This window comes from Drosophila subpulchrella, chromosome X (assembly GCF_014743375.2).
Source record: "Drosophila subpulchrella strain 33 F10 #4 breed RU33 chromosome X, RU_Dsub_v1.1 Primary Assembly, whole genome shotgun sequence".
Classification (NCBI taxonomy): Eukaryota; Metazoa; Arthropoda; class Insecta; order Diptera; family Drosophilidae; genus Drosophila; species Drosophila subpulchrella.
In genome coordinates this window covers 10,049,049-10,069,958 of record NC_050613.1, presented here as the reverse complement: position 1 = coordinate 10,069,958, position 20,910 = coordinate 10,049,049, and the positions used below count along the sequence as shown (strand labels likewise).

General features: G+C 53.5%; 1 protein-coding gene across 3 annotated transcripts; it reads left to right on the top strand.

The window, feature by feature from the left end:
- The first annotated feature begins 205 nt into the window (after window positions 1-205).
- LOC119556643 (E3 ubiquitin-protein ligase HUWE1) lies at window positions 206-20,530 on the top strand. Of its 3 annotated transcripts, none has more exons than XM_037868973.1 (19): window positions 206-359; window positions 1,838-2,366; window positions 2,709-2,948; window positions 3,008-3,229; window positions 3,331-3,602; window positions 3,674-4,167; window positions 4,584-9,700; window positions 10,010-12,887; window positions 12,953-13,432; window positions 13,492-13,823; window positions 13,880-14,995; window positions 15,063-15,198; window positions 15,264-17,885; window positions 17,949-18,350; window positions 18,417-18,605; window positions 18,674-18,995; window positions 19,064-19,229; window positions 19,301-19,491; window positions 19,613-20,530. In XM_037868973.1, the coding sequence occupies exons 2-19, from the start codon at window positions 2,100-2,102 to the stop codon at window positions 19,713-19,715; spliced, it is 15,549 nt and encodes a 5,182-aa protein (XP_037724901.1). In that variant the 5' UTR covers window positions 206-359; window positions 1,838-2,099; the 3' UTR covers window positions 19,716-20,530. The 3 variants fall into 3 exon arrangements, with proteins under 3 accessions (XP_037724901.1, XP_037724903.1, XP_037724900.1); XM_037868975.1 differs by having other exon boundaries at window positions 3,671-4,167; window positions 10,028-12,887; XM_037868972.1 differs by having other exon boundaries at window positions 3,671-4,167.
- Window positions 20,531-20,910: the final 380 nt, after the last annotated feature.

Genomic DNA, 20,910 nt, shown 5'->3' with positions numbered 1-20,910 from the left:
ACTGCAGTGTAACTATCGATACACTGAAGGCCACTTTCATATGAAAGTCACCAAGCTGCGAGTTTCAACTTAAATTTTATTCAATATTACAATTTTTCAAATCTGCCACAAAAACTGATAAAAGTTTTTTCAACACTTTTGTTAAAAAATAATAAAATGCAGAGCCTATCGATAGCCATCGATAGGCAGAGCCGATTGGAGCGGATTGGAGCGTTTGCGGTGCGTGGTCACACTGTTTATGCTTGCATTTTGTCTGTGGAAATTTCATTTCACAAAAACCGAGATTGTTAAATTACCGAAACTAGAGCGTTTTAGATCGAAATAACAATAGCAGCAATATGCTGCAGTTAAATATAATTGTGAGTATCGCCAGCCGTATTTCCGTGAACGCACAGACACACGCACACCAACGCCAGTTCGGGCACAAACCCGCACACACTCGCACACGCACGCACACAGACAAACGCTCACCCACTGCATTGTTTCTGTTCTGACTGTGGCAATTTCTTTTTGTAGGTCTCTTTCTTTTTTTTTTGTGTGTTGTATTACAGCCACGGTACTTTTCTTCAGTTTTTTAAATACGCTATAATTTCGCGTGTGAAAAAAAGAGAGCATGTTTGAGCTTGAAACAGCCCTGAAAGGAAGGAGAAATGCAGCGGAGAGAGAGAGTTTTTGTTGTTGTTGTTAGTGCTGCAATAATGAAAATTCGGTGAAGCAGCAGACACATACATGCGTACATTTCTCATATTCACTTGTTTATTGTGAATTAAGGGGAAAATTGGCATAAAAAGAGTGCGTGTTTTTTTTCGAACGCGTATTGTGAGTGTATTTGGGTGAAAAAAGGAGTTTAGTTTGCTGCAGTCTCCTGTTTTGTTGTTGTGCCAACCTTGACTTACGCATTTCTCCTCTGCTTCTCCTCCTTTTCGCTCTCTGTCTCTCTCTCCTTTCTCACTCTCTTCGCCTTGCACCTTTCTGCGCTTGGCGCTCATTTGACATTTCGCTCAAACATGTTGCGTCCCTGCAAGCAATTGGATAAGAAAACTATCGCCTATCGGCAATATAGACTAGTAACTTCCTAGTAACTTCTGGAAGAAACAGGAAAGAACACATTTTCAAAAACAAAATCTGTGCGGGAAAAGAATATATTCCGAATCACTTCTGGTTGTTCAAGAAAAGATAGAAAGGCTGTGGGATTCGCAAGACCATGGACTGTGTTTACAACTCGCAAGAACCCTAAAGGTGAAATAAAAAAGAAAGACTGTTTTCTTATTAAACGTTTTCCAATTGGAAAAGGTGTTGGTAAAGTCACTTTTGTATGCTTTGTCAGGAAGTGAATCCTGTCGTAAAAAATTTGACACTTGGAGTGTCACTTCTGCTTGACTTTCAGAAGTGACTTCAGTGAAACTTTTTAAAGTCCCCCAAATGTGACTTTGGATGCAATTTGCAGACGATCGTTTCCAACTTCTAAAAGCCACTAAAGTGTGTCTTCTGCGATAGAAAATGTTTGCAGGGGTTTGAAATGTGTGTATTTGTGTGTGTGGTGTCTGTTTGTGAAAGAAAATAGTGCAAAACAACAATTGAATCGGAAATCCAAGTCGGGCTCGCTCAGCTGACAGGTGCAGTTAGTTTGCGAAAATACGAAAAGGACGAGAATGAGTGAGAAAGAGCGAGAGAGAGTGAAAGAAAAACCCAAAAATCCAAATTACTATTCCCAATCAAAGCGCCCACAAACGCATGTGTTTTATTTTTTTTTTTTCTTAGTTTTGTTTTGGCGTTTTATTTTATACATTTTCACAAAATTGACCTCAACAAGTAACCCTTCCAAAATCACTTGCAGTTTATTGAACACGCAGACGTATACCTTTGAACCGCAACTCGATGCCCAACCTATAAACAATCGACGCCCGACGACTGTTCGCCTCTAAACCACCCAATCTGTATACAAACCGCCCACCCGAAGCCCAGCCAACCGAAGGAGGAGGAGGCGGTTAGAGGAGTAGGAGGCAGAGGAGGCGGAGGGGGAGCACCACCACCACCACCGCCAGTGGTGGCTACCTGCTGCTCCAGAGGCTGCAGAGGCTCCCGGAACAACTGCCGCAATGAAGGTGGACACGGTGAAGCTGAAGAAGGGCTCCTCGGAGCTGACGGCCGAGTGCCGTGAGCTCATCGACGAGCTGACCAAGCGGCGAACGCGGCCCGAGCTCCTCGAGTTCCTCGACACCATCCATGTGTGGATCTATGGCAAGTGCGAGCTGTACCATTGGATCGAGATCCTCGACAGGTTCGACAAGATCCTAGAGGAGGCGTCGCGCCATGTCAACGCCAACGAGTTCGTGCTGCAGTGCGACACCAATTTCCAGGAAACGGTAAGGACAACGGTTAGTTTTCCGCAGTGTATCCCCGAAAAAGTCTCAGTTTTCCCCAAGTTTCCATCTAGTGTTAAAGTTCCCCTATTAAATGTACAAAAATGGAAAATCTTAAAAATTTAAGTATATTCAAAAGATCCTATCTCAAAATTCGACTCGAAAACTTGATTTTAATTCGATCTAAATCTTGAAATATTAAACCCAAGGCGAACTCTATAGTTCTTATAAAAGTCTATATCGGATATCGCAGGGCATCGCATATGTTTTGCTATCCAATTCTGACCTCCTTTATATCCTTCTGTGAAACATTGTTCTATATATTACCCTATTTATCCTTCCCAGGATGTCACACTGCTGCTGCACGTGCTTAACTTCACCACACTGCTGATTGAGCACTCCTTCTCGCGGCACCTTTACAACTCCATCGAGCACCTGACGGTGCTGCTCTCTTCGCAGAACATGGACATCGTCCTGGCCGTCCTCAATCTGCTGTACATGTTCTCCAAGCGCAGCAACTTCATACCCCGCCTGCCGTTCGAGAAAAAAGAGCTACTGATCGTCAAGCTCTTCAATATAGCCGAGGTGGGTTAAGTTTGTCCCTTGGCATTGTTTTTATTTTTATAAATAATGATTGGTTTTAGCGCTGGGGTGATCCCAACTACGGACTGTCGCTCAAGGACTGCTGCATTGGCGAGCCAAAGCTGGAATTTCTCTACCAGCTGTGCATCGACTATGTGGACGAGCACGGTCATGCCGCCCAGCTGGAAATCCCGGACATGATGGACCTCTGCCACACGGCGTCAGCTCCCGAGGTGATCAAGACGATTGCCGGACAGATCTCAAAGCCCAGTGAGGCAATCAAGGTGTGTTTCTTAAAATGCAATATTAATTTATGTAATTCCATCAGACTTATACATCTGATATAACTATTTACTAACCCAACTTCTCATTGTTTCCCCCATAGATGCGCATTGCTCATCGGGTGCGCTTGATCTCAGGCTTCAACAACTACAAACTGCGTCTCCAGTTCGTCCAGGCGCGCCTTCAGGCCGTCTCCATACTGATCTACTCCAATGCCCTGCAGGACAACACGGACAAGGTGTTATATGCCGGCTTCGGCGAGGAGCTGTGCGAGCTGATCGACAAAGAGGACGTGCATCTCGTGGAGATTCGGGCGGCAGTGCTGCGCACACTCACCTCCATGCTGCACTTCGATCGCAATCCGAATGTGCCAAGGTAAGCGATTGGTTGTCTGGATTTTGGTTCCCCCGATAATTGCTTGTCTTTTCTTGTTTTCCGTGCAGCAGGGCCGGATCTCGTCTGATGAAGATAGTTCACTATACAGGAGCCGAGCGGCAGGGCGGGACGTTGCCGCTGCTAGTGCGTGACTGCATCGATAATTTAACCACCCATGGGCTGACGGAGCGCTACCCACTCATCCTGGCCACGTCGCTCTTCTCGCTGCTGTACCACCTGGCCAGCTACGAAATGGGCGGCTCTGCGCTGGTTAAGAGCGGCATGATGCAGTCCCTCCTGTGCGTCATCAGCTGGCCGGGAGTCGACCTCGAGCACATCACGTTCGTGACGCGGGCGGTGCGGGTGATCGACCTGATTACCAATATAGATATCGCACGGTTCCATCAGAACAATGGACTCAACGTGTTCATTGACCGGCTGGAGAAGGAAATCAAGAGCTGTTGCAAGGCACTGGCCGACATCGGCATCACGCTTAAGGAGTCGACGCTGCGCGACGACCACAAACTGGACACCTCGCTGGACCAAGTCGACGAGGATGTGGAAGGTGGGTGGTGACAAAAGTCAGGGGGATTCTTTGAAGGGGAATACCTTTATTTATAACTAAACTCGGTTCTTGAATTTTAAATATATCAAGCAACTTATGCAAACGACTTGTACCTAGCTAGAATTTTATCGAAAAGGGTTCTCTTTTAATGAAAAGCTCTTCAATGTTCTGTTTATTCTATATGTATAGAGAATATGTTTATTTAAGACTAATCTTTGGGGTCTAAAATCCTAAATATATTAAGCAACACAAGCAAAGGATAGGTACTTGTCCCTAGATAACATTTTATCGAGACTATTTTTAAACAAATATTACTTTTCTGTAGGTAAACTTTATCTTTTAACGATAATTACTTGCCTTGATGAGCAAACACACTGTATAAACTCCTTTCTGGTTACTCTTTCTAAATTTTCCAGACGGCGCCGGAGAGAATACCTCCGTTGCCAGTGGCAGTGGATCACCGCGTCGCGAGAATTCGAGTGACGGGGTATCCGGTGCCAGCAGCAGCGCCTACAGAGCTTATCACGAGCATAGTGGAGGAGCTGGATCAGGAGCGGGACTCCTGGACATAGGGGGAGCACGCAGCCTGGCTGGCGGCAGCGGCGGAGGAGGAGCTTCAGGTGCATCCGGACCGATCATAGGACTAATCAACAGAGATGGAAGTGCCGCCCGTCCGCCGGCCATTATGTATCCCACGAACAGTTACTACGCCCGTCCATTGGCCGAGCGCAAGGCGGAGCTATCTTCGCAGCTGCCGAGCAGCCTGGCGCCGAAGAAGCCATCCTGCGTCACCCAGCGGGCGGCGCTGCTCAAGTCGATGCTAAACTTCCTGAAGAAGAGCATCCAGGATCATGCCCACTTTAGCAACATGCGCAACATCATGGAGACTAGTCTCACCCAGTCGCTGCGCCACATCATAGCCAATGCGGAGTACTACGGCCCCTCGCTGTTCCTGCTGGCCACCGATGTGGTCACCGTGTACGTGTTCAACGAACCATCGCTGCTCTCCTCGCTGCAGGATCTGGGCATCACCAGTGTGATGCTAAAGGCGCTGCTCCAAAAGGATGTGCCAGCCACCCGAGAGGTGCTGGGATCCCTGCCCAATGTATTTTCCGCCTTGTGTTTAAATGAGCGCGGATTGTTTGAGTTCCTTTCCTACGATCCGTTCGACAAGGTGCTGAAGGTGCTGCTTTCGCCGGACTACTTGGTGGCCATGCGTCGGCGCCGCTCCTCGGATCCGCTGGGCGATACGGCTACCAATTTGGGCAATGCCATGGACGATCTAATCAAACATCATCCGTATTTGCGAACCGATGCCACGGAGGCGATTGTTCGGCTCCTGAATGAGCTGGTCCGCCTTGGCTCCGATCCCAGTTTCATTTGCTGGCGGGCGAATAAGGAGAGTAGTGGCTCCGGCTCAGGTTCCGGCAGCCATGGCGGTTCCCATCACGTCGCCTCCACACCCTCGCCCATGGTCATGGTGGCTGGCTCGGGAGGATCGGCTTCCGTGCTCCAGGGTGCAGCTGATACGAACGACAGCAGCGGCGATGACGACGACGATGATGATGAAATGAGCTCAGCCTCGCAGCAGCAACAGCAACCCACGACTCCGGGTCAAAGTGGAGGAGCGACCACACCAAGGACACAACAGGCTGGAGGTGTAGCCGGAGCCGGAGGTTCGGGAACACCAGCAGCCACATCGCAGGCCGTCAAAGTGGTGACGCCACCGGAACGAGAGGCCATACCACTAATCGACTACATTCTCAACGTGATGAAGTTCATTGAGGCGATATTCAGCAACAGTCCCAATGGCGATCACTGTCGCGAGTTTGTGCTCCACGGGGGACTAAAGCCCATACTGCAGCTGCTGTCGCTGCCCAATCTACCGGTGGATTCGCCAGTTTCCACCACCTCACAGGCGGTGGCCAATGTCTGCAAGGCCATACTCAGCCAGGCGCAAGAAACCAAAGTGCTGGATGTGGCGCTCAAGCAGCTGGCCGACATTGTGGCTCAGTTGAAGCCACTGATCAAGCACTTCACCTTTCCCGGCGGCAGTGTCCTGCTGGCGGAGCTCGTCTGCTGCCAGCGGCTGGAGGATGGCTTTGCCAACGCCGAGTACACGCCCATACTGCACAACATGAGCTTTGTGCACGGCTATGTGGTGATGCTGGTGCATCTTTGTCGCAACGCCTCCAACGACATGCGAGCCATTCTTCTCAAGCGCTGGGGTGTGAATCGTGAGACCGGAGTCCAACTGCTGCAGCAACTCGTTCAGCTGTACATCTCGCTTGTGTGGGAGAGCACTATTCTGCTGAATCTGTGCTCGGACGAGCCCACCCAGCATCCGGATCTCATCTGGGACGAGATTGCGGCCCAGATGTCGGCGGCAGCGGGCACTGCGGACCCCCTAACCGAAGCGGAGCTCTCAAGGAAACTGGAGCGCGCTGCGGAATTCCGGACAAAGTACACACCTGAGGAGCAGTTCCGATACATCAAATCCCTGCTGGCAGCCAGTTCCCGCTTGGGCAGAGCACTGGCCGAGTTGCTGGGCACGTTGGTGAAGCTATCGGTGGGATCGCCACAGACGCGGCAGCGTCGCATCAACGATTTGATCAGTAATATCAACAAAGTTCCTACGCCAGAGGCGCGCGAAATAGCCCGCATACTCAGTTCGATCCTGGTGAACGGATTTAGTCACGAGAGCATCTTGCCCAAGCCCGTGCCGAAGCTTAAGCTCACCTTCCTCATCTGCTCGGTGGGATTCACGGGTCCAATGCTGTTCGACGACAAGCGCAGCGCCTTCCACCTGATGATATCACAATTCTGCGCTGAGAACGGACTGAAGGCTTTCTTTGAGATGTTCTATTGGGCCCTGTCGCTGGATAATGTTTCCCAGAAGTTCGACTTCGATCAGTGGGCCTCTATGGAGGATCTGATGCAGTCCCACGAGGATGACAAGCGCGATTGTCCGGAGGGTACTGGTGAGTTCCTCGACGCCTGGCTGCAGCTGCTCGAGAAGATGGTGAATCCACGAGCCATGTTGGACTCGCCGTACACCATGAGCCCACGGCTTAATTATCTGCCCGATTCGGTGCCATTTGAGCCGGTCTTCTACCTAATACACATCCACCAGCTGGCCATGCAAGCACTGCGCAGAATCTGGGCACGACGCCCGATTCCGAACTACGGGCCGAGCATGTTCGAGACCATGATCCTGATCCTGAAGCACCTGATTAAGTCACACCAGACCCTGCTGGACCGCTATCATACGCGGATGAAGGAGATAAAGTTCGAGAACCTGTACATCCGTAGCACGGACGATGGTCTGAATGCGGATCACATCAAGACGCTGACGGACATGGGCTTTATGCACTACCATGTGATCGAGGCATTGAGGACGAATGCCTCCCTGGAGGAGGCCACCGATTACCTGCTTAACAACCCGGAAGCCAGCGCCCTGTCCACCACTGGTGGGCAGTCGGGCGGATCTGCTCCTCCGCCGCCGCCACCACCATCGGCCTCCACAATGGACATTGACATGGATCTGCCGGCGGATGGAGAGTCGACGCAAAGCAAATCCTCCGCTTCGGCAAACTCCAGCTATGACTACAAACACCTAAAGCTGATGCCGTCGCTAATCTTCGATCGATTCTGCGACGAAGCCATCTCAAGGGCCTTCGAGTTCATGGAGGCAATACCGGATACGGTCAACAGTGCCGCGGACCTGATAGCCGTGCTGTACAGACGCCACAATCACCTCAACAAGCAGGTGTTTGTCACCAACTTTGTGCGCAACATTATCCAGTGGGTGGTCTTTACATTGCAGCTGTTTGAACCATCCAAGTCAACCGGTTCGAAGGCCACACGCCTGGAGGAATGTTTGACTGGAATGACAGCCACCCGACTGTTTGTGCGCCTCAAGACTTCGACGCTGCTGCTCGAGGAGAACTACAGTGATATGCACCGGCCGTTGGTTGAGGCGATAACCGCCCAGGATGCCATGGTGTCGCTGGTCAAGCTGCTGGACTGCATGAGCCAGTGGATGCTGGAGCAATCCAGCGATTCGAGTAACGGTCAGCAGCGGGCGACAGTTCCCCGATGGGTGCAAAATCTGGTGGATCTAATTGATGCCATCGACAGCATTAGCCACATTTTGCAGCGCAAGGCCAACATGCGGGCGGTGAGCAGCGATGTGTGGCGCTGGTATGACGCCTCCACGGGCAAGTGGAATGCCTACTCGGAGGCCAACAACGAGTTGATCCGGAATGCCTACGCCGCCGGTGAACGCTGGCTGCACATCAACATTGGACGACAGCGCTGCACCGTGAGCCTGAACTGCATGACCCAGGTCAGCGAGGCATCCGGCACACATCGTCCCGTTTGCCCGGCTCTGAAGCTCAGCGAGGCCATTACCTCGCTGCAAAATCCAATGGTCTTGCACAAGGTGGAGCATATGTTGAATCGCGTGGTGCGCACTTCACCCGACGGTTCGGGAACCGTGCATTCCGATGAGTTGATTTCCCTGCGCCAGCTAGTCAGCGTCACCGATGGCCAGCAGTCGCAGACGCAGCAGGATAGCTCTGGAAACTCCAACGAGGAGGGAGCCAATGAAGATGGTGGAACCGGTGCCAGTGGCGGATCTCCGCTTGCCGCCATGACGACGCGCAGCAAGTCGCGGCAAAAGAGCGCGGCCGCTGCAGCCGCTGCCAAGGTGAAATCCCAGCCAGGTGGCTCGCCACCCATACCCAAACGCACCCAGAAGATTATACTCAACGAGGAGCAGGTGGGCCTGAGCAAGTTCGATTGTGGCCGCATTATTGGCAGCATTGTGGACCTACTGCAGCCGTCGCATCTGATGCTCAACGAGACGAAGCTCTCGCTGCTGCGGCTCTGTGCGAGGTTGACCCGGAACTACGATAACGCCCAGGTGTTCATCCGGCGAGGCGGAGTACGCATGCTGTTGCACCTACAGCAGGCCTGCAGTTTCATGGGCTTTCCCACCTATGCGAACATTATCCTGCGCCATGTGCTCGAGGCACCGCCCGTGCTCCAGGAGGCAATGGAACGAGTGCTGGGCATGCGGGCAGCCGGCATTGTGCCCGTGGGTCATCGCGACCTAATCTTCGTGCTGACACAGGTGTCGTCGGCAGTGTCGCGTAACCCGCAGATCTTTGTGGCCGCCGCCAAGGAGATGCTCAAGGGCGAGTATATGCTGAACACGAATAGCACGGCGATGGCGGACGATGCCCGTGTCATGGTCAAGTCCAAGTTTGGCCAGCAACCGACGGCGGCGGCCGGCGGGGCCACGCCACATTCCCAGACACCGACCCCGCCGCCAGCGGCCAAGGATGAGCTCAAGGATGATCCACAAGTGCAGTCGTCGGTGGCCGTGCTCAAGGATCTGCTGCACGGACTAGTGCAGCCCTGTTGGCACTACGGCGGCACTGGATCATTGGATCGTGGACAGGGAGCCGCCGAGCTGCTGCAGCCGGATCAGCCACCGGGCACGACCCAGGGATGCCACGATGACGAGGTGAGTGTGGTACCGAAGCTATCAGTTTTATATGTATTCCTATCATCGCTCGATAAGATGGGGCTTTTGTTGTTTTTATCTACATATTATATATACAGCTGTATACGTAAAATCTAAGAATCAATACACAGCGAAATTTATTTAAACTACATTAACCAATTATAACTTAAATTCAGGCCTTAAGTAAATAAAGATGTTTCCAAAGTTATTTAGATGATAGCTATTTAAATATTTGATAGTACCTACCTTATAAAATCTCTGAAATTTTTGAGTTTTGAAGCTTTTGTTCACTAAATTGTATTCCATTAGTTATATTTCCGCTTCCAGGAAACCCCCGCACCCGTGAGCAGCAAGAAGCAATCCTCAGGAGGAGGAGGGGCAGCTGCTGGCCAAGCTCAGGCCTCGGAAAAGTTCGAGCCATGCTGCTGCACCTGGCACATCCCAACCAGCGGACATACCCACGCCAAACCAACCATCTCGCGGGCAACCCTGCTGAAACTGCTGGCGGACTCCACCCGGGCCTACCAGTCCCTGGTGCCGCGCGTACTCTTGTCCCACGTTTACACACCGGCGGACAGTCCCCTGATCTCGGCACCGCAGCAGACCTTCCTGGGCGTGCTCCTCGATCGCTTCCTGCCCATAACCCAGCGGCATCATGTGCCCGAAGTCAGCACCATGACCCGGGTGCTAGTCTGCTCATTGTCGGACTGCTACCAGCAGCCCGGAGTCCAGGTCCATGTGGCCGAGGAGCTGCACGCGGCGGTGGCCAGAGCTCTGGCCCAGCCGGACTCCGCTGAGAAGCACACGCGACTGCAGGTCCTGATGAGCCTGTTCCCCAACCTCATTGAGTCGCCCATGCTGTACGACAAGGTGCACATGCACCGCAACAACATGTACCGTGTTCTCCTGCGCCAGGGCGTGATGACCTACCTGACGAAGGTGGCCCAGTACAAGGATCTGTCCAATCACAATACGCTCAGCACATTGGCGGCCATCCTGCGACCGATGGAGATACTGCTCAGATTTAGTGTGTCCACCACAACGCTGGGCTCGAAGAGGATCCTCTTCGGCAGCGGCGGAGCTGGCGGAGCGAATGGTACTGGGAATGGCAACAATGCCGCCGGTGGTGGCAGTGGAACCGGACCGGGTGCGGGCAACACCTACGGGACTATCATCAACCGACGACTATATCCTCGCCTGGCAGCACGGACTGCGGTCAGTGCCGCTGTGGAGCGTTCGAATGCGATGGGTGGCGAGCATGTGCTGCGCGACATTATACGTAATGTGCTGTCGGATCGGCGACATGCCTTCGAGTTCATCTTCAACTCGGACGAGATGGCCGTGGACTCTGAGGACTCGGCTGCTCCGGGCTCTGGCGGAGTGGGTGGCGGTGGTGCTGGAGCGAGCGGTGTCGGGGGAGGAGGCGTATCTGGATCTGGATCTAGTGGAGGCACTGCAGCCGTTATCGATGTGGTCGAGGAGCGCAGCAATGGTGGCGACACCAACGATCCCCCGCCCAACGTGAGCTCTGGTTCATCGGCAGCCGGTCAATCCTCGACTGGCGGTGGTCCAGTGCGGCCAGTGCTTAACTTCGATCAACTGTGGGACGACTTCCTGCAGAGCGAGGGACTGCGCCTGGCCTCGCGAAGCGGCGGTGGCGCCGGATCGGGCAGTGGATCCGCTGGAGCCGGCTCATCCGGTCAGCAAAACGGAGGCAACGCCACAGCTGGATCGGCCAGCTCGGGCAACAATTCGGGCAGCGGAGATCCTCGCCTGCGCACCAATCCTGATGTGGATGTGGGCGGCGGCGGCAATAGCGGCGGTGGCAGCGGTTCCAATGCAGGTGTTGTGAATGACAATGGAATCGGCGGCGGCGGCGGCAGTGATGGCGCTTCCACATCTTCGGATACGGGTGCGCCAAGTGGGGCACGCGATTTGAACGCCTCGCTGCTGGGCGACGTCAGCACCTCCGAATCGGATTCGGATGCCTCCACGGAGAATGATGAGCGCAATGAGGAGGACGAAGATGAGGATGACGATGCTCCGGATGAGGATGTGGACGAGCACAGCGAGACGGATGTGGATGAGGAACGACCGCGCCAGTTCATCGAGGTCTTTGACCACATCTATGAGCCTGAATCCTCGGAGACGGCGTCCAACGATGCGGATGTGGATAACGACGATGACGATGACGAGGATGAGGATGATGTGGACGATGACGATGATGATGACGAGGACAACGACGATGAGGATCGCGAGGAGGGCCTGAGTGTCATGGAATCGGAGTTGGAGAACCAAATAGACATCGCCCTAGCCCTTGTGTCGTCCAACAATCGTCCCAGACGCAGTGCAGCAGTCAACGCCTCGGGCGATAACTCCGCCAATCGTCCCAATCCCGATGATGAGGTGGACGACGAGGACGACGACGTGGACGCTGATCCCGATGGAGATCCTGATGTCGATCCGATTGGCGGTCCAGCGACTGCCCAGTCGGAGTCCTATCCGTACCAATTTTTGGGCAGCGGCTTGATGCCCACACCGCCGGTTGGATTCCGCGTGCGGATGAACAGTTCCATTGCCCAACCCCTGGACATTGATGTAAATGGCGGCAATGGTGGTGGTGGAAGCGGTTCAGGCGTCTCTGGATCGGCCGGCGGATCCGGCAGAGGCTCCTCGACGGGCGGAACAACAGCCAGCATAGGAGCCATCGCCTCCGCCGCCCTGCGTCCCTCATCGGGCTCTTGGATGGCACCGGACTTTAATTTCATCGGAGTGTCTGGCGGTTCTGGACTCGGTGGTGCCTCGGGCAGCGGAGCAGCTGTTGGTGGCAACGCCAATGGAGGCGAGGTGAGCCCCTTCCTTACGCCCACCATGTCACAGATGGAGCGCACTGGTGGTGCCTCTGGCAGTGGTCAGAACATGAGCAACCTGCTGGACGAACAACCATCGGTGAGTGGCGGCGGCGGCACCGGCGGAGGAGCAAGTGGCGGAGGAACCGCCTCTGGCGGCGGTGGCGTCAGCGGAAGCAACGCAAACGGTGGCACCACCGGACAGCATCCGAATGCCACGCTCTGCACGAACGGAGTGCGCCGACGGTTGCTCTATCTGGATCAGCAGTACTGTGTGTGCATGCCGACACATCAGAATCCCACAGAAGAGACCCAGATGGAGACCTTCACTCAGGATGGTGAGTATTTCAGTGGTTCTACCTTGAACGAAATCCCAAATGTTTCTGCTCATCCATCATTCCAGCTCTTCATTGGTGGCTGGAGGAGGCCACGCTCTTGGATATGGAGAGCCAGACTGACGCCTGCCTGTATGCCGCTCACTTCCTGCTGCCGCATCTCATCAAGGAGTTGAAGACGACGCACCAGCAGCGCAAGCAGGAGGAATCCACCCGCCCGAGTGCCACCAACTCGACAACATCGGCCTCGGCCGGAGCACCGACGAACTCCATTATAACGGCGGGATCAAACACAGCGGCCCCCACAGCAACGGCCTCCATTGCGTCCAGTTTACTGGCGAATGCCGTTGCCGCGGGCTCAGGAAACAGCAGCAGCATGGTGGTTCCCCCGGTGGCAGCTTCTGCCACGGGAGGCACTCGACGCAGCTCGATCCCCGTACTGATTCCCTCGAGCTTTGGTCCTAGTAGCGTGACTGGAGCAACGGGTGCCAGTGCCACTGGCGACTCCACAGCTACGCCGACGGGAACCATTGGCTCCTTCACAAACAGTAAGTACTTGTCTTAACTTGAGAACTACAAATGTATTAACTTAATTACCTCCTTGCAGCGTCCCTTGGCGGTAGTGGATCCCTGGAGTCGCAGACCACCACACGGGCGCCCCGCCAGCGCGGTGGTTTGCGCCAGCACAGTCAGCTGCCCTTCAACATCTACGCGGAGATTGATCTGACTAACGAACAGGATAGCCAAGGCGCCACATCAACAGCAGGGACTTCGGCCGATGGAGCCGAATCACAGCCGCAGCAGAACTCCTCCGCTTCGTCAGCGCCGGTGCCGGTGCTGCAGCATCAGCGCCATCCGCCGGTGCCACTCCTGCCGTCCAGTGGAAGACCATCGCGACCCCACTCGCGTCTGGACGAGGCGGAGCTGCTTCTGTTACAGGTAAATTGATCATCGCTTTGTAGTTACATATTTAAACTCACTTGCTGCTCTTCCAGTTGGCCGATCGCCAGGCTGTACGCAGTCGCCTGCAAGTGTCCAGCGGACACACAAATTCCTCGCGCACTTCGGGATCGGCGCTGATAAACGCCCGGCCCAATCGCGACCTACCCGCCCGTCTGCAGCGCCTCGTTCAGGCACACAGCTCCATTTCCAGCCGCAACAGTGCATCCGCATCCACGCCAGCTCCGACGCTTGCCTCCATGCCGACGCCCATGTTCAGTGCGGCACTGGAACAGCTGAATGTCACAGCCCCGGATGTTGTTGGCCCGGACAGAAACTTTGCCTTGCCACCTTCCCTGGAGGTTGATGTGGACGTGCTGCCCCGCATACTGGACCGCATATTGCCGCAGCAGCAGGATACGCAACCGGAGGAGAATCAGCTATTGCTGCCACCACCGCCGCCGCCACCACCCAGTGATGCGGCGCCGTTTGTGCTCACCGAGGATGACCTGTGGCCCGGTACAGTCGGTGTTGGGACCAGGGAGGAGTCACCTGCTCCGGCGGCAGCAGCCGCAGCAGCAGCAAACAGCGAGGCTGTAAACGAGTCAAACCAATCGGATCAGACGCCAGAAAGCAGCGAATCCGTTTCGCCAAACCCACAGGCTCCGCCAGCAGGGCCAACGTCAGTGGAGTCGGGCGGAGGAGGAGTAGGAGCTGCCTCAGCCAGTACACAAACGCCGGCAACAACTGAAGAATCCGCCGCTGGTGGAACAACAGTAACAACTGGAGGAGCAAGTGGAACAACAGCCACCATAACAGACATGAGTCCCGAGGTGCGAGCCGCTCTCGGGGATCTGGAGGTGCCCGAGGGCGTCGATCCTTCCTTCCTGGCAGCTCTGCCCAGCGAGATGCGCGAGGAGGTGATCCAGGAGCATCTGCGCATGCAGCGCATCCGTCAGCGGGCGCAACAGAATGCCATCCAAATAGCCCACGACTCGCTGGTTGAGGTGAATCCCGAGTTCCTGGCCGCCCTGCCGCTGAACATCCAGTCGGAGGTGCTAATGCAACAGCGGATCGAGCAGCAGCGCCAGGCGGCACAGACCGCCAATCCGGAGGATCCCGTGGACACGGCCGCCTTCTTCCAAAACCTGCCCGAGAATCTGCGCCAAGCGGTGAGTTTTGGGATTTGCTTCCCCCAGGAATTCGAACTAATCGTTTGTATTCTGTTAAAATCTTTAGATACTCACCGACATGGAGGAGTCGCAGATAGCCAGTTTGCCGCCCGAGTTGGCTGCCGAGGCGCAGTTCCTGCGTCGCGACTGGGAATCTCGCAATGGCGCCCGCATGGACGCCCATCCGCCCAGCAATGCGTTGTGTAAGTGTCGTACTCGCTATATTTTGAAGATTATAAATCCTAATCGTATGTTATCCACCGTACAGCGCGTTTCCAAACAACGCTTCAGAGCCTGGACGAGGCACGCTGGCACAGCTCCATTTGGTATGACGCCAGTGGCAATGCCCAGCCGCAGCACCACCAGCACACCACGATTGTGCATCACCATGCCCACGCACATCACGCCCCGACCATGGGCAAACCCCTGGCTCTTCTGATGATGGAGGACGAGAACATCCTGCTCGATCCGGACTCGCTGGCCACCCTCCTGCTCTTCCTGTTCGTCGAGGACCAGAAGGTGAACAGCATGCGGCTGCATCGCGTCATCCGCAACCTGTGCCACCACGAGCCCACTCGCGACTGGATCATCAGCGCCCTGATCAGCATCGTCCAGAAGACCAACGAGGACAATGCGAACTTTGGAGCGGGCCAGGCGGGCGGCAAGCCGGAGTGGCTGAAGCTGCGCGTGGACGCTGCCTTTGGCTACAAGAGCAACATCTTCCTGATCAATCGACTATACGAGGGCAGCGCCCGAAGCATCAGCATCAATCCCCAGGCGGCACAGATGATAGTGCGGAACTGTCTGGATCTTCTGTTCGTGCTGGCCAAGCACTATCCGTCCAGCTTTGTGCCCTTCAATCGCGAGGTGAAGGCAAGGCGCATACTGAGCTCGGTCTTTGGCATGCCATCGCCCACAGCTGGAGCAGGAGCAGCAGGAGGAGGAGGAGGAAGTGCTACTAGCGGTGGATTGACAGGACGTGGTGTCGATGAAGTACCACCGGGTGGAACCCTGGACTTCCGCTCACGTTTCTGCCGCTACCAGGTGGCCAATCGTCTGCGCGGCATCCTCGACGATCATCCTGCCCCCAAACCCGCCACGCCCCTGGACGAGGCTCCCTCCACATCGAAGGCGGCTGCTGCCAAGGCGGCTGCCACGGCCAAGGTGTCCACCGGCAGCCTCAGTCAGCACTCGGTGCCGTATCAAACCAATGCCAAGAACTTCTGGGATGTTGTCCTGAACATCGATCGACAGACCAAGGTGCGATTGGCCAATGTGGCCCAGTTTCCACTCACCTCGCAGCCGGCGTGGGAATGGCAGACGAATACCGCCGACTTTCTCTCGTTCAGCGAATCGCCCTTCGGCCAGTTGCTGGAAATGCTGCCCTACAAGGTTATATGCCGGTCACCACATCTCACCGACATGCTGGTCAAGCTGCTCGCCTCGCTTAGCACCGAGCTGCCCAAGGAGGAGGAACAGCTGCCGCTGAGCGATCAAATGCCCACTCTGATACCCATTGGTCAGGCCGCGGCAGCTGCAGCGGCGGCATCAGCTGAGAATTCTCAGTCCAATGCCGCAGAGATTGGTGACGGCCTGGCGGCCAACAACGAGGAGCAAGCCACTCCGGCCAGCGGAAATCCGGCCTCCGGTGATAGCAATGTGGGGGCAAAGCGAACCCAGTTGCCAACTTTAAGTGTGGCCCTGCCAGTGGGCCCGTCGAAGCCACGGCGCAAGATCTACTCGAAGAACTTTTCGCAACTGCAGCTGGTCATCGAGGTGCTGACCCACCAGTGTGGCACCACCGAAGGCCTGGACAACGTGGCCAAGTTGATTGTGAATCTTACCCAGTGCTCGCAGGCATCCAATGCCATTTTCATCCAGTACTTGACAGCTGCCATTTTGGGACTGGCCGAGGAGGTGCGTCAAGCCATACAGATGCTGCTCAACGAGATTCGCATGTATAACATCCATCACGGAGTGGTCGGCTCAGTGCCCTCGCAGGCTGCCTCCACGTCGGGGGCAGCGGGAGCAACAGCTGGCTATGTGCCCACTGTGTCGGGAGCCAGCCTCCTGCCCAACTTGGCCGTCCACGAGGGCATCATGCAGGATCGCTTTACGGCCGAGCATGTGATCATTTCGGCGCCAAAGAACGCCAAGCCCACCTGCGAGCTGCAGCTGCCGTCGATGAAGAAGCTCATGTCCAACTCCTCCGCCCAGCCGTACTTCCTGCGCACCCTGAAGATCTTCATGCAGGTACGCGATATGTATGAGGCCCAAAATGGACAGACCACGGGCGGTGGAATCGGTGCTGGTGCTGTCGGCGACAACGATGACGACATCATCGACATTGAGGGCGATGGCGGAGCCTCCGGTGGTAGCAGTTCGGACATGGCTCCCGGATCGGCCAGCACCATCTCTCCGCCTCCACCCATGGAAACCAATCAGACCATCCACGATGGTGATGAGGACGAGGAAGACGATGATGATGAGCCAAGGGCTTCGTCCGGAGTCGGCAGTCATCTACCGGCTAGCGCTGGCAAGTCGACCAAACCCACTCTCAGTCAGATCCTCTGCCTCGACGTGCTGTGGCACACGCTCAGCGAGTGCCTGGTGGCGCTGGAGGAGTCGAAGGACGAGTTCGCCGTCCTGGTGCTGCAGCCCACCGTTGAGGCTTTCTTCCTCATCCACGCTGCCAAGAAGTCGGGTCGCGGCTCCCTGGCTGGATTCGTGGGCTCCTTACTGCGGGCAGCTGTCGGCGGCGAAGGAGGAGGTGGAGCTGGAGGTGGAGGTGGAGGATTGGGAGCCGCAGCCGCGTCATCTGCCCAGGAGCATAGTCCTTCGATGGATGACACTAGCAGCGCCAACACCCTCAGTTCGGCCAGTTTTGAAGGTGAGTTTGTGGCTGGAAACCTTCTTTTACTTATATTAACTTATATTACTTAATTATTATCAGATGAGCCGCGCATGCAAGACGCCTCCACTAACACACCGCTGGCGGCCAGCAGCTCCGCCAACACAACGCTGAGCGCGCACGAGGCGCAGCTGAGACAGGATCGCCAGAAGTTCCTGCAGTTCGCCGAGAAGCATCGCACCGTGCTCAACCAAATCCTGCGCCAGTCGCCCACACATCTCTCGGACGGACCGTTTGCCGTGCTGGTGGACCACACGCGCATCCTGGACTTTGACGTCAAGCGGAAGTACTTCCAGACGGAGCTGGAGCGCCTGGACGAGGGCATACGGCGCGAGGAGCACACGGTCAGTGTGCGTCGCGTGACCGTCTTTGAGGATTCGTTCCGCGTCCTGTACCGCCTGGGGCCGGAGGAGTGGAAGAACCGCTTCTACATCGTCTTCGAGGGTGAGTTTAAGCTGCAAATTCTAATGCTTCCATGGTTTACTTACTCTTTTCCCTACTCTTCCGCAGATGAGGAAGGCCAGGATGCTGGCGGCCTGCTGCGCGAATGGTATGTGATCATATCGCGCGAGATCTTCAATCCGATGTATGCCTTGTTCTGCGTATCGCCGGGCGATCGCGTCACCTACATGATCAATCCCTCCAGCCATGCCAATCCAAATCACCTGAGCTACTTCAAGTTCGTCGGCCGCGTAATTGGTAAGGCTGCTCAGAGAATCTCCTGCTGGATTAGCATTTGATAACCCATTTTGATTACGTCTTAACAGCCAAGGCCGTGCACGACAACAAGTTGCTGGAGTGCTACTTCACCCGGTCCTTCTACAAGCACATCCTGGGCAAACAGGTGAAGCACACGGACATGGAGTCGCAGGACTACGAGTTCTACAAGGGACTCGACTATCTCATGAAGAACGACATCTCCACGCTGGGCTACGAGCTGACCTTCTCCACGGAGGTGCAGGAGTTCGGTGTCACCCAGATCCGTGATCTCAAGCCAAACGGACGCGACACCGCCGTCACCGAGGAGAACAAGTTCGAGTATGTGCAGCTGGTGTGCCAGCTTAAGATGAGCGGCTCCATCCGACAGCAGTGAGTATATGCAGGCATAATCATTTTGTTCCTGGTCATGACATGGAGTCTCATTCCTTCCCCAACAGATTGGACGCATTCCTCGAGGGCTTCTACGACATTATTCCAAAGCATTTAATTTCGATATTCAACGAACAGGAACTGGAACTTCTCATATCCGGTCTGCCGGATATTGACATTGAAGATCTAAAAGCGAACACCGAGTACCACAAGTACACCTCCAAATCGGCCCAGGTGAGATCTATATCCAACTATATGTTTACCTCCTGTCATCCCGCTCTAAACTGTGATTTTCCATTCATCAGATTCAATGGTTCTGGCGCGCATTGCGCAGTTTCGACCAAGCAGACCGGGCCAAGTTCCTGCAGTTCGTCACGGGCACATCGAAGGTGCCGCTGCAGGGATTCGGTTCCCTGGAGGGCATGAACGGAATTCAGAAGTTCCAAATCCATCGGGACGATCGATCCACTGATCGATTGCCCTGTGCGCACACCTGGTGAGTATGGATTTGGGGGGGTGTTTTGCTTTTACTACGTGGTAGAAATATAAGATTTTAATCTTAAGTTATATAAATATATTATATATTTTTATAAACACTATTAATCCCTCGATTGCAGCTTCAACCAACTGGATCTGCCCATGTACAAGTCATACGACAAACTGCGGAGCTGCTTGCTGAAGGCCATACACGAGTGCTCCGAGGGCTTTGGCTTCGCCTAAAGAGTCACCTGCGGCAGCTAGGCCAGCCAGCCAGCCAGGCAACCAACCAAGCCAGCTAACAAGCAACCAGGACCCAGGGACCCATGGACGCAACACTATTCCTAGTACGCCCCATCCACGGGCGACACGACGAGAAATGCATAATTGATTTGAACAGAACAGAACAGCCACTGCAAATTTGCGATAGCGGCGACCGAAACTGCATACATACACAGTACATATAGTTATATAGTATATATAAAAATGTTGAATTAATTATTAATTTTCGCGCCTATATATATACAATATATATTTTCTTAAATTTTCAAAAGAAAACGGAAAAAGTCTAAGGAAACCTACGAAAAAAAAATATAAGAAAAAACTGATACGAACGCGAAACAGTATATTTGGTTTACATTTGTCTGCGTAACCGATTCTACATTATATTGTTTCGAAATCTATCCCTGTCGTTTTGCACATTTTCATTAAAAACAGAAAGGTTTACATAAAAGAATATACACGATTTGACATATTTTTTATTTAACTAAACACGAAACCGAATAGCAAAGGATTAAACGTAGTATATAGAAAGCAAATGCACATAAACAGATTATACACTTTGGTTTCTTGTTTACTTAAGTGGATTTACCGAAGATAAAGGGAAGGCGGCGGAAATAATTAAATGGATTAAAGTATTTTGATGTAAGAGAATAAGTCCTTATGTTATGCATTTTATGTTTACCTTTGGAATAATGAGCCGCAGATGTAACTTAAAGAATGTGGAATAAAGTAAGAGTAAGCTCATTTATCAAAATAAATTTTCAGAAATCACTTAATGGTCATGGTTGGAGAATACATTTGGAATCAGGAGGGGAATATACGGCATTTAATTTTAATAAATAAAATTATTTGAATAGGCGATGTAGATATTTCAGTTCTGTTGATTAAAAACCAGTTTAAATAGTTTCAAACTAAAGCGGGTTATCGATGACTTGTTGATTATTTTCAAGTATATCGATATTCCTGGCGATATCACGATAGAAATATTTATTTTTATTCAAAAATATCGATAAAAATATTTATTTTTATTCCAAAATATCGATATAAATATTTATTTTTATTCCAAAAATATCGATATAAATATTTATTTTTATTCCAAAAGTATCGATATAAATATTTATTTTTATTCCAAAATATCGATATAAATATTTTTATA